The sequence below is a fragment of the Rhamphochromis sp. 'chilingali' genome (assembly GCF_963969265.1).
Source record: "Rhamphochromis sp. 'chilingali' genome assembly, chromosome: 2".
In the NCBI taxonomy this organism is placed as follows: Eukaryota; Metazoa; Chordata; class Actinopteri; order Cichliformes; family Cichlidae; genus Rhamphochromis; species Rhamphochromis sp. 'chilingali'.
Window position 1 is genome coordinate 4,731,187 of NC_137930.1, and position 13,979 is coordinate 4,745,165.

The 13,979-nt window shown below is 42.7% G+C and overlaps 1 protein-coding gene across 3 annotated transcripts in view; it reads left to right on the forward strand.

The window, feature by feature from the left end:
* ndrg4 (NDRG family member 4) overlaps positions 1–13,979 on the forward strand; it is a 68,156-nt gene that overhangs the window by 30,585 nt on the left and 23,592 nt on the right. For 2 of the 3 annotated variants that reach the window (XM_080876701.1, XM_080876702.1), the window contains exons 2-4: positions 4,950–5,040; positions 7,372–7,530; positions 12,921–12,959. In XM_080876701.1, coding sequence (XP_080732827.1) covers positions 4,963–5,040; positions 7,372–7,530; positions 12,921–12,959 — 276 coding nt within the window. In that variant the 5' untranslated portion in view covers positions 4,950–4,962. The remainder of the gene's footprint in view (positions 1–4,949; positions 5,041–7,371; positions 7,531–12,920; positions 12,960–13,979) is intronic. The other variant, XM_080876703.1, reaches the window with a different exon arrangement.

Below are 13,979 nucleotides of genomic sequence, written 5' to 3' on the forward strand. Positions count from 1 at the left end.
GGGTCAGTCGTCCCCGACAACCCCATTACCCAACACAAAGGCGATCTCAAATAGCAGGGGACCCCATCAGAACATGGGGTGCCACCAACATCCCCTGCCCCGGCGGCTGCTGGAGCGGGCGGTCGGTACGGTGTCTGTCCTGGTGCAACATTACCATGCGCCCCGGGCCTGGTATGCAGATACGGTAAACCAGTTCTGTTAGCCGCTCCACGACCTCTGCCGGTCCTTGCCAGTGACTGCACAGCCTGGGGGGCACTCCTCTCTTGCGAACCGGGCAGCACACCCAAACCTTGTCGCCAGGCATGAAAACTCCCCCTTGGCACCTGGTGTCGCAGGCTCTTTTCTAGGAGGCCGTCGTGGGTCTCCACATTGTTGTACTGGCAGTGGTAGACCTTCACTTCGAGCCCCTGTCCCGACACCCCCGTCCAACCTGGGCATTGTGCCGCCTCCAGCCAGGCCCTCACCTGAACCAACGTTGCGTCAGCCTCCTGCTCCCGCTTCAGCTGCTGCGTGGTCAACGGGAGCCATCCCCCTCGGCTGGCTGTGGCCTGAGCAGTAGCCATGCCCAGTGCCTCCTGGGCCCGGTTCTCCTGTCGTTTCGAGAGGGGCAGCCGGTGTGGGCGCAGACGGATGGGTTGAGCAGAGCCGGTGTCGATGGTGTGCTGAACCAGCCGCGTCTGCCTGCAGTCTTTGTCACTAGCGGCGATGATGTCCACATTCTCGTCCAGGAGGCACCTCAACCGCTGGCACTAGTCAACGGTGAGACCTACGCTGCTGCGCTGCCACAGGTCATCAACAGCTTGGGTTGTCTCGGTCGAGGGAGGTTTGTCTGGCCTAGAGGCTGGGGCTGAGGCGAGTAGAGATGGTCCAGAGCCACCGGCATCCGAAGTCTGTTGAGTGGCAGCTGCCTGAAGCCCGGCTTGTCTGTCTGTGGTCCCCTCCGTTCCCTGCTTTTGGCCGCACTGGAGGGCCAGAGTCTCTGTACCAAGAGTGATAGCCAGCTTTACGGTGTCAACACAGGCCCCCCAGCGGGTCAGTAGATCAAGGCTGATGATGCACTGGTCTTGGATGTCAGCAAGCCAGAAGTCATGCACCAGCTCCAGATCCTTCACTCGGATCCGCAATGGTTTCTTCCCCCGCATGTCAGTCCTATCCCCTGTCACCGTCATCAGCTGGGTGTCGGTGGGTGACCAACCCATCACAAGTGGCCCGGACGTCCCAGGGAGCACCCCAGGTCGTATTAGGGAAATAGTAGACCCCGTATCCACCGGAGCCCGGCAGGGCTGGTCCTCAACACAGCAGCTCAGGTAGAGTCCCTTGATATGCCCGACTCGGCCCACCACCGTGCATTGTTCTTGGAGGGGGGCAGGAAGCTGGAGCGGTGGTCCCCTCGCTACACCGCTCCCCCTCTTGTTTCCCTGAGGCCGCATAGTTCTGGTCTTCGGGGCGGGCGCCAGGCAGTCGCGTGCCACATGGCCAGGCTCATCACACCGGTAGCAACGGTCGGTCTGTCGATGGGACGCCCAAGTTCGAGGCATGGCCAGGCGTCCGTGTTGGCGCAGTCACTCTGGAAAGAGTCCTCGCAGAAAAGCATGCAGGCTAAGCTCCTCACGGGCTGCTGCTGGGAAATCCGGGTAGCCACGACAAGCATACAGCAAAACATCCACTGCAAAGGTGCCCAGGCTCTCCCCCGGCCGGATGGTCAGATGCTCCCTGCTCTGATCAGTGGAGTGCCGCTGCCCAAATCGCCTCTTGATGCCATGGTGAGGGCCTGGAGCTCATGCTGCTCTGCCGGGGCTAGGTCAAGGAGTACCTGCAGTGCATCTCCTTCCAATGCTAGCGCTAGGTGCGTAGCAGCGCTCTCTCCACACAGAAACACCAGGGAACACAGCTGTAACTAATCAGGAAAACTAGACAGGGAAGGTAAAACTAAATACCAAACATACAAGAAAGGGCTTACCAAAATAAAACAGGAAATAAGTAAACTGGGGAAATCACTGATTGAGACTTTTACAATGGAAGGGTGACAGAAGGGAGGAAGGGTAAACTGAAAGAAGGAATACCAAAAATATAAACCAGCAATCAGCAGGACTTAGAAGTTCAGCACACAAAATACTGTGTTAGACATCCAAAACCACAACATACATTCTTAATTCTTGTTTTTAAAACATTAAAAATAAATTAACTTGTGATTCTATAAATGAAGTTTTTAGGTCCCAGTGACTTTCTATATATTCTGTGCCATGAAACACATGCCCAGCACTAAGTGACAGACTCAGTAAACTGACGTAGGCATTCAGCTCTGGAGAATTTAGTTGAGCACCAGACACAAAGGCTGCAGTCTACTCTGTGCTCAGAAAGTCACCTTCTGTCACTGCCACTAGCACAGACAGAGCAAGTCATATATTTGTTTTGACTGGTGAAGCTTTGCTTAAAAAACGCTGCTGCGATGATGTGTTTTGTTTCCTAGGGTGGAAGATTCTTTCCATGTTAAGTAGTAGTTCTGACATTGTAAGGTCACACACACCCACACAAACACACACTTCATCAGCGTCCAGGAGCAAGTGTAAGTGGCATCTGGGCTTTGTCTCTTTAAGGGTGTTGGATAAAACGCAGAGATTATGCTGCATGACTGCCAGAGAGAGGAGAGAGGCTGCAGTAGAGGACAAAAGAGGCTGGAGAGAACGAAAAATGAGACAGAAGGGATCAGACGCAGAGATGATGATGTCACGGTCAGGGTGGTGCTGAAGGGGATTTATCCAAATCTCATTAAACATTTTGGATATTTCATATAGTTTTGGTTTTATGTTATATTTTCAGTATCTATTGCTTTGATATTTAATCGATTCATGTAACTGAAATTTGAGAAAATTTGAAAAGGAAAATGTCAAATAACACCTGCTGCACATCTATTACTGAAAATATTAGGAGTTGGTTTGACAAGGCAGTTAGCTGGTGACCATACCTGCAGCTTTGTAGGGTCACCTACAGAATCCATACATGCTTCACCAAAGCCTGAAAGTGGTTAGCATTTACAGACAGCAACACAGTGGCAATGTAATTACAGTGATCAAATCCTGGCTGGGGCCTTTCCTTTTTTGCTCTTTGCCTGCGTGGGCTTCCTCCGGGTGCTCTGGCTTTCTACTGCAGTCCAAAGATGTGCATGTTAGCCTAATTGGTGATGAAACTGGCCATAAATGTGAGGCAGAGAAAGTCCTTAAAGTGTATAGAGTGAAGTACTTTTTGAAATCAAACTGTAACACAATTCTGTCAGCCGTGCATGCAGCTGATTTGGGCTGATGGTTACCAGTGAAGGGCATTGCATCTCCTCAGTTTGTCTTGATAGTGCTATTTAATGTAAAATAAATGCAACAAAGCCTTCCAGTGCTGAGGCCTGCAGTATCAGCTAAATTAGCCCTGAGCCCTTTGAGCGTGGGCATGCTCCTCTGTGTTTCACTGTTGGTGGACTGATGTCAACATCTAGCACTGTTAATCTTCTGATGCTGGCTGAGCCCACTCGCAGGGTGTGTTCATGTGTCAGTGTCTGTTGGCTTCCTTGTGTGTAACTACGTGCTGTGGCCGTGTTGTAAAGCACAATAAGCCTGCTTGATCAGACCTTCACGTAGCCCTGTTTTTCTTGCAGCGTGTGTACTCCCAAGCTCCACTTTTAAAAGAGGAATCGCGGTCAGTAAGCATCTATGTCCACTCCAATTGTGAATGCGTTTTTGTTACTTTGCAAAGTATGATCATTACAGTGATGATCATACTTTTCCTCTTTATTCCTCTCCACTTTGGTTTACTCCTCGGGGACTGACATACAGAGTCTAGAATTGTGCAGAACCACACACTATGTAAAAGATGGACATAGTGTCTGTGCTTTAGCCCATATTTTATAGTGTGTGCATTTTAAGCCTCAGTGTTAGTATTTTGGCTACAGCCATGTTTTTGGAGCAAGCATTAGCCATAAATGAACAAGAGCATGGAGCGCTATCATACCTGCTAACTAACTTGTTAGAGACCAGTTGGCATGTGTTTGGCTGCTGCAACATTTTCTAGTATTTACATGTTTACAGTAGCGTTTAAATACAGCATGTTTTTTTTTTATATAAAAAGTGGGCGTAATCATAGCAACATCACTCACGGATTTTGAACAAGAAGCTTTAACATTAGCATTTTGGTTGCTAGTATATTGTGCTTTCGAAGCCAGAAGCTAGTCTATGAAACATGCTTCAAAAGCTACCAACAAGCATTTACAGAAGTGTACATTGATGTTTAAGAAAAAGCATCACTTTAAATTTAGGGCTCAGGTTTAACATGAAATGCATTCTTGGAGTCATTTTTTGTTTAATTGTGCTCTTGAATTATTTTTGGATAAAACTGCCATGTTTTACCCTTTTGTTACAACCAATAGCACAAAAAGAGAAGGCAAAAATATGCATCTACAAATGTCATAAATGCCTCCAGTGGATCGACTGACTCACTGTGGGGGATTTGCTCTTAGACATTTCTCCCAGGCTTTTTAAAATTCTGGTCATTACTGTGCTCTAGATTATCTCCCCCACTGTATATGTAAATTTTGTCTCTATGTTTCCAAAAAGTGATAGAAATACATTTTTCATTGCTGTAAAATTTTTCAAAGGATGGCAGCAGGTTTGTAGCAAAGCTGTTTTGCATCATGATTCCGTCTCTGTTTCCAATCAGCTCCTCATCTGTGAGCAGCTCTGTTTATTCCAGGTCAGCAGAAACATTTAATCAGCGATCCGATTCCTCCCAGATTTCTGAAATCATCCGGTGAAGGACGTCACCGCTGCCGTCTTCTCACAGAGATGCGAATGATTGTTTTATTTTAACTGTTGTTTTAAGGTCAGCTCCACAGCGTGCTCTGTGTGATGAAATGCGAGCGTAACCTTAGATGTGTCTTTTTCTGCGTGTTGCCATGGTGATTGCAGGTTGCTGTCCAGGATGGCGGGGATGAAGGAGCAGCAGTTCACGGAGGAGAAGCCCCTGCTGCCGGAGCAGAGAGGAGTGGACTCAGACATGGTTAGTCGACCTGTTTATTTACCGTGCGTTCTCTTTGTTGCCATTAACCTTCCTGTCTTGTAGCTGATTAGCGTGTGCAGGACGACATCCTCAGAAACTCTTGGCATATTATAACGGAGATGTTTGTGCTCATTAGCTGTGATGACTTATAATTAGACAATGAGCTTGTTTACCAGTGGAGGAGGAAATTAATGAACTCCATCCAACCATGACTCTTTGATAGCAGCACTGTGAGAAGATGAAAGCTCATTTAAGAGGAGGGTAAGAGAGAGAGAGGGAGCGGTGCAGGACATAGAGTGAAAAACAGCGAATAGGCAGTAGGTGGTTACATAAGAGCCACTTATTCCAGTCCACTTATCCATTAAATAAGCAACAGGTACAAGTTGTGGCTGAGTCAGGGGCGCTTGAATGCCTCTCATTGCAGTAATGATAAAAATGGTATAGACAATACCAAATGAAAAAGTTACTTGAAGAGGCCAGATATGAGCAATTTCCTGGTGAAGTGACTTTGTGTTAATGGAGAAGAAAGAAAAGAGAAGAAGGATGCTTGAGCCAATACAGCAGGGCAAGTTCAGAGAAAGAAAATTGATTGCGCACCCTGATTGGGCAATTGTGACAAAGCTGTTGTGATCATCATAGAAACAAATTGGCAACAACATCAATCAAACCCAGAAGAACACGAAAACAAGCATAAATACATGTGGACAAGTCCTGTGCTTCAGACAGGCCTCTTATTTGTGCTGGAGGAATCAGAGAGGCGGCAAATAAAACCACATTAGGCGTGACTCACTTTACCAGTGCGTCAGAAATAAGACATCTAGTATATAGAGTAGGTCTTTTTTGTCTCAGTAGCTTATTTGAAGGAGCACAACATGCCACGCATCAATATGAACGACTAATTCTGCCATTGATCAGCTAAAGGTTGTTAGCCCTGCTCATTACGACTCTCTGCTTGTAAATAACGGAGCCATCGATCAAGCTACGTGTCTGCACGACTCAAGTTATCGTTCAGTCGAAGAGCACTTCACCCCAGACACACTCACACTTTTATCCCCCCCAGCTCTTTCAAAGTCTGTTGCTCCGGTGTTTGCAGTAGCATGTTAGTGACCTTTAAGAGCGGTTACTGAGTGATTACCTTCTGGAACCAAACACTGGTAAACTCGTCGTAAGGCATGTCGGACTAATGCTGCATTCAGTTCATATGGGGACAGCGGAGACGTCCTAAAATCCAGCGAAACAGAAACTGTAAGATTTTCATGTGTCTAAGCTTTTAAAACTAGAAATAAACTAACAGTGGTGCATTTAAATGGTAGAAAAAACTTAGAAGGTTCTCTAACTAATACGTCCCTATAGTGAAGCGCGGTGGTGGCAGCATTATGCTTTCTTTTTCTCAGCATAATATAATATTGCTGCGACATGAATAACCACAAGCCAAGGAAAAAACAACAACAGCTGTTGTTTCACACTAAAAGCCTCATAACAAATAAAAGATTTTTGTACACTAACTTACTAGTGCTTGAAATTTGAATTAGTTTAGATTTTAGGGGTACTAAGGCTAAAAGGACATCGCACAAAATGTTACTTATGTCTTATTATATCATATAACCTGTAATAATAATTCATTCTAACATGACATCTAGTATGTCTAAAAGCTGAGACACACTTTTCCGCTCTGAAGCTTCCCTTGTGATATGAATCCAGCATGGTCCTGGTTTTGAGTTGCATGTGGACAGTCTACTCCAGCAGGTCTCTGCCCACAACTTGTTCCTCAATAAAAGGAAGGCCACAGATCTTCAGCCTGACCTTTTGGGATGACACTGGAACAGAAACAAAGCAATTAAGTTACGCAAGAAATCTCCTTCCTTGGACATTTAAAGGCTTCGAGCAGGCGTGTCAAACTCATTATTTTTCACTGGCCTGATTTACAGCCCAGTGGTGCTTTGTTGGTAAGTCACAATATAAATGCCGGTTCATTCTAATTTGATTTAAAGTAATTAATATTAATAAACTCGGTCTTAGTAGAGAAGTAAAAGATCCTTCTGAAAATGTCCAAAACACATAGATAGTCAGAGTTGTGGGATTTTTCCCGCACATTCACTTTAAGGTTTACAGTTTTTACCCATCGAGGGACAAAAACATGCAGCGTATATGAATTTAGATCAGGCCTGTGAACCTTATGTTTGATGTTTGACACCCCTGGAGCTCATTTCTAAGCGTATTAGAAATAAACCATGAATGATTAGCATGTTTTCATGTTGACTGTATGTTGCTGCTATGTCTTCCCCAGATGTTTCCCAGTAACCACCTTGTTATGCTTGTTTCACAACACAGCAGGATAAAGGAGAGGAGGCATCAGGGGGGCTCCAGGGCCCCACCGCCCCCGCGCCTCTTAACAACCCCCCTCCCCCCAGTCGCTCCACTCACCGCTGGCATGTCTTCGCACGGCACTGGCTCCGCCAGACCCGCCGTCGGACCAGCGGGGTCCTCCCGGTAACTACCATAACAAGTAGAAACATCTGATCACTAGTACACTGATTCAAACACACACTAGACTAGACACTAAAGTAGATGTTTAATATTCTAAGGTGGATGACAAAGTCGGGAGCAATTATGGTAAAAAACAGTTCCTGTGTAGAAAATCTCACTTAAGTAATAAGATCAGTAAATTGTTCACAATATTTAGTTTTAAATTCAAAAATCTCAACACAAGTAAAGGTTTATGTAAAGATATTTGCCATTTTTGGCACCGGTAATTATGGTTATGATATTTTTTTAAACATAAATTGTGTTAAATTATAATAATAATAATAAAAATAATAAATTTTATTTATGAGCGCCTTTCAAGTCACCCAAGGACACTTTACAATAGGATAAAACACTTAGTAAAACAATGGCAGAATAAGAACAATAAAATAAAAGCACAAGATAAAATGAACAAACAGTGGATTCACAGTGAATATGCAGATTTGAACAGATGAGTTTTGAGTTGGGATTTAAACTGGGGGAGAGAACCAATGTTTCTTATTTCTGGGGGCAGAGAGTTCCACAGCCTGGGAGCAGAGCAGCTGAAAGCTCTGCTTCCCATGGTGGTGAGGCGGAAGGAAGGTACAGCAAGCTGGATAGAAGAAGAAGAAAAAAGTGAACGGGCAGAACAGGTGGTGGTTAACAGGTCAGAAAGGTAAGGAGGAGCGAGGTTATGAATGGCCTTGAAGGTGAGCAGAAGAAGTTTGAAAATTATCCGGAATTTCACAGGGAGCCAGTGAAGTTCCTGAAGAACAGGTGATGTGCTGGTAGGAGGGGGTTCTGGTGATAATGCGAGCAGCAGAGTTCTGAACCAGTTGAAGCTTATGGAGGGATTTTTGGGGGAGACCATGCAAAAGAGAATTGCAGTGGTCAATACGGGAGGTAACAAGACTATGGACAAGAATGGATGTAGACTGGGTGGAAAGAGAAGGAAGCAATCTATTAATGTTACGTAGATGGAAGTAGGCAGAACGGGTGAGATTATTGATGTGAGATTTATAGGAAAGTGAACTGTCTAGGATGACACCAAGGCTCTTAACCTGAGGAGAAGGGAAAACTGTGGAGTTATCGATGGTGAGTGAGAAATGGTTTGCCTTCAAAAGGTTGGATTTGGTGCCAATAAGGAGGATCTCAGTTTTATCCTCATTGAGCTTTAGAAAATTAGAGCTAAACCAGGATTTTAACTCGGATAGACATTCTGTAAGGGAAGAAGGTGGGAGGGAGGAATCAGGTTTGCAAGAGAGATATAACTGGGTGTCATCAGCAAATTGTCATTGTCACTATAGAAGAATGTAGCATTTAGTATCAGTATTAGCATGACAGTAGCTAGCATGACAGTTGTAGTGACACATTGTAAACTTCTTGTCAGATTCAGAGTCAAACTCTATAAACAAACAAAAACTAAGTCCAATGACCGTGCATCAGTTTTTTCTCTTTCACCAAATGAATAAACAATAAAACTGAAGCGTTGTTACCATACGTAGTTTGTTATATCACATAAAAATATTATATCATATATCAATATAATCATATTACAAGAAAAAAGTAAAAAATGTGTCAAAAAAACAACCGACCTGGAAACTACCACAGCTTTGCAAATTAGCCTTTAACTCTGATCAAATGTAATTTTTTAGACTTCCAATTTTATTTTTCAATGTTTTATTCTTAAATGTTAAATATTTTAAATGTGTTAACAGCTGCAGAAGAAACATGTTTGGTTTGCAGTGCATATTTTCCTTTATACGTCAAATACTTTCACAATAAAATCCCCATATCTTACTCTTATATATAATCTATAAAACCACTTGCAACACACAAACCTGTGACTAGGCCTACTATCTTGTAGAGTATTATTTATGCTGCTTTATACTTGTTGCCTCAATGACAACATTGTTTCCCCTCTCCGTTCTAAGATCAGACTTTATCACATCATTCCTCAGATCTTTCTCTACCTGATTAATTATACGTAGTCCTGCATTTCAACAAAAATATCTGGCGGGGAAGAAAAGAAAACCCCTAAAAATGAAGGCAAACATTCACTAAACCAGCTACTGACAGCGAGTCAGAGATGCCGGCAAAGAACCACAACATCTCCACAACAGCGTCACTATGCAGCCTTACAGAGTACACAGTCTGTGGGGATCACCTGCAGTAAAGGAAGCCTTACACCATCTCTAAGAGTTCATCCCTATTGGTTTCCATGAGCAGTGTGTTTGTGATCTTCCTTTTCCCTGAACTGAGATGCAGCACATCCCCTACTCTGCTGGGGATGGGAGTAATAAGAAAGAGAAGAGTGCCACCTGCTGGTCCGACCACCGTACTATCATCACTAACATTTTCCATCTGAGAACAATGCATGAAATCTGCGGGGACCGAAGTTGCCCTTTACGTTTCTGTGTCACCCTCACACCTTCACCTTCTCTAACAACCACACAGTTAGCTCATTCTGTTCTGCTGGGCAACTTCAGGTCCCGCTGTTTTTAGTGACATCTTTCTTTCTTTTTAGGTGTGTCCCTGATCTGACTCTGAGTGCCACTCCTTTCCTTTTTTTCAGTATTCATTACTAATTACTTAAACTTCTATCATCCCTTATTCCAGCACTTTTTCTTTTGACTATGCATATGTGCAGATTCCATTTTTAATGTTGTCATATTTTCTTTCAGAAATGTTTCCAGAATCCCTCATATAAACTCACAACCTAAGACTCAAACTGTGCATGTTTAATAACAAAGCAGTGTGAAGACCATCTGTGTGATGTTCTGATTGGTGTCTAACCTCATGTGCATGCACTCACTTTTTTTTTTTTTTACCGGATTTCCAGATGTTCCTGCTCTGCTTTAAGCTTTCCAAAAGCAGCAGAGCAAGAATAAGTGATACATTCCAAAATAACACAGGTTAGGATGGGTGAAGTCACCGTTGTCATGACAAATGGCAACAAAATCCTTTTAAATGTTACTCCTAATCATGTGTTATTTTATTACACATTAGGATGCATTTATTTATGACAGAAAAGAAAAAAGCTTTTTATAAATACATCTGCTCTCAAACGATGGGCTCACTGTGTTTATTTGTGTCTTAAAACAAACATCAGTTTAGCTGAGCACTGAAACGTGATGAACTGTGGGATACTGTGGGACATAAATCAAGTGTCTGCCTGTATTTAAAACTGTGCACGTGTGTGATACTAATGACATCATTATGAAATTTAAAAAAGTAAAAATTCCTTAATAAATGGCTAAAAATGTACATTTAAATAGCTATTCCCTTTCTGATATAGCGTGCTTTCCAGTTAATATGTATGTCTCTAGATTGGACGCTGCCAGTGGAGGTAGGTCAGACATGACTAGAACCCCACCTGGATGCTTCCTTGGTGAGGTGTTTAGGGAATGGGAGGAGATCCCGGGGCAGACCTAACACATGCTGAGGGCTGAGGGTGGCACAATCTCTGCCTAGGTCGCTGCCTCTATGGCCCAGACCCCAATAAACACCAAAAAGATTGATTTTCTTATGTTACTTTTATGGAGCCGGATCAGTAGTTGTTGGGTTGTCCATTAAAACAGTGGTTTCACTGTAATATCAAAAAATATTGTCTGTTTGGACATATTTACTTACTTTTATTAGTTCGTATACCATCATAATAGCATTTTAGTTTTCTACCATTAACATAATGTTAATTAACATACCATTAACAGTATGTTTTATGATACTCGCCGTTTTTTGAGCTTGAAATGTCATTTTAACTTGTTACCATCAGGAATATAAAAAATATCACTTTAATATCAAAAGTGTTTTTTTTTTTTTAAAGTAGCATCATATCCTGGGATGATTTTTTTAATGGATATTAATATTATATTCTGCTTAATATTTTGTATTGTCGACTTAAACCTGTACATGTGTTACCATAACTTCAGCAGCAAGTACTTTTTAAATTAAATTTTACTCTGGATGAGAGTCACTTGATTGAAATCTCAAACCGTGTCTCAGTGCACGTGTGAGCGTTGTTTTAAGACTTTAGAAAAGGTGAGCCCATCCTTTCAACTGTCAGTCGAGACCAGGTTCCCTAAAAAGTGAGCCCCTCGTGCAAGATTAAAAAATATCGACTGTCTGATTAATAATTTGTCTGGCAGAGCTGGAACGCTTTGACTGTCACAGCTGTCACGTTGACTCAAACCAGCTTGTCATCAATCAGTCTCTGAATTTGATTTGATTTTTTTTATTTTTGGCAGTGAAGGTGTCAGACTGGCCCAGAGGACGTGACTCATTTCACCGCTGAGGCCAGACGACAAAAGTGTTATTTTTATGCCTCGATCATTTACCTCAGCGTTACAGCTGCACACGCTGCTGAAGTGGCTCCTGTCAAGGGGATCTGGCTGTTTACTTCTTTTTTTTAAAAAAATCACCATTCTCCATCACTTTTTCTTTTCTTACTGCGGATTTGTTCCCAGTTTCCCACATGCGCTTTAATAAATCATCTTTGTTGAATGGGAATGCACATTACAGCACTAACCGCACACGCAGACGTTTGATAGACTGCAAACTATTAACTAGATGTAAAGTAAGAACACTTTTTTATCAGTGTTTATCTAGTATTGCATTGCATCAAGTATACTGTGGCTCAGGAATCAAAATGAAAAATAGTCAGTGCTGGAAAGAAAGCCTGCATTTCAGATTCTGCTGATTTTTACTGCTCTCTGCAGCACTGTCCTGTGTGTGTGGACGCAGGCGTCTTCAGTTTATTGTTTCCCTCTTTCTTTCTCAATAAGCAACATTTACGTTGTATGTAAAATATCAAATTGGGCATCCAAAATGGTACATTCATAAAGAAGAAGCACGATAACCACGAAATCAAAGCTGTGGTTTTATCCGGTTCTGTAATTTTACACAGTTCTTGAAGATTAATTCAGTTATTTCCGCATACAGTTTTAATGATATAATAATTCTATCTATCAAGAAGTTATTAAGCAATAACCAGATGAATGCAGAAACAGGTGACTGCAGAGAGGAGTTAAACACTGTGCTGATTTGCAGCTTCAGGTTGTCTTGCCCTCTGTTGAATCCATTCGGACTGTTGTGTAAAAACACATGTATATTTAGAGTCACAGAAATTACCATAATGACTGTAAAAGTCACAGACAGTACAGTGCATTTTGTGTGCTGTACTGCTGACGCGCCTCTGGGAAACTGTGTTGTTGTGTGTCTGTGGTTTGGACCTACAGTGCACAGTCTGTGCTGCTCTTCAGTTCCAACAGTGCATGTGTGAGGAATATTTCTTTGTGTGACTTCAGACTACTTCTTCTTCCAGTTTTAATTCTTTCTCTCTCTCTCTGTCTGTTATGTCTGCTTGTCTCTCTCTGCAGGATAGCTGTGAACAGCTGATGCCACCAGGTGACTGGAAGGTATGAGTAGATGTGTGAGAGAGGAAGCTCGACTTTCTCTCTCCGTTACCTTTTTTATCATGTGTTTTGTGGCCTTTTCATCTTTCTTTGTTATTACTTTGTGTCAGCTTACTTGGGTAAACAGTGATGTCTTCCTGAATCAAATGATCCCTTCAAGAGGGAGATGACAATGAAGTATGGAAGTGCCTTCTGGACACTGGCACCAATATATTGCTAAATATTGAAAAAAATCAAATGTATATTGAGCAGTATTGGAACTACTTAGAAGCTACATCTGGCGATGTAGTGTGCTTCTTGCTTGGACTGATCTTTTTCTCCTAATCCTGCTAAGTACTGTAAATCCACACTCAAACACACTGCTGCTTGTAAAACTTTTCAAGCTAACCCTTGTTGAAATCTCCCAATTCTTTTAATCTTTGGGCTGAAGGAAGGACAATACTCGGTGTATAAATGCTCAATCAACAATCATTTATTTCCATACAATTCAACAATCAGAGCATTACAGCGTCCGGACGGGAGAGATGCTTGCAGAGGGTCAACAGCATGTCTCAAAATGGTAGCAACTTTCACAGACTTTTATAGCTAGTAACAGCCCCCCTCCTTGTCATAAAAGCTGCATCTTCACATGTTTTCTAATTCTTAGCGAGCCTGGCTCCTGACCTTGCCTCCCTGTCTTTCTGTGTGAAGTAGGAAGGGGGTTAAGGAATGTGGTTTTATCTCTTCTGCCCAGACACCTAGTCTACTTCACATGATTCAGCAATAAAACATTTCAAGAAAACAGTGTAAGACATTCACAGCTGATCAAGGATACAGAGTAATGCACACTTTATCTAATGAACTACAAAATGATTATGTTTCTTTTATTCAAGAGTATAATAGAGACTAAACTACATACATAGCACACCATCAGAACTAAAGGATAATATATGGCCTACATCTGTTAACCTAATTTACTACATTGACTACTGGTCATAAAATGGCATATGTTTAACTACTAGTCTCAACACCCTCTCTGTCCTT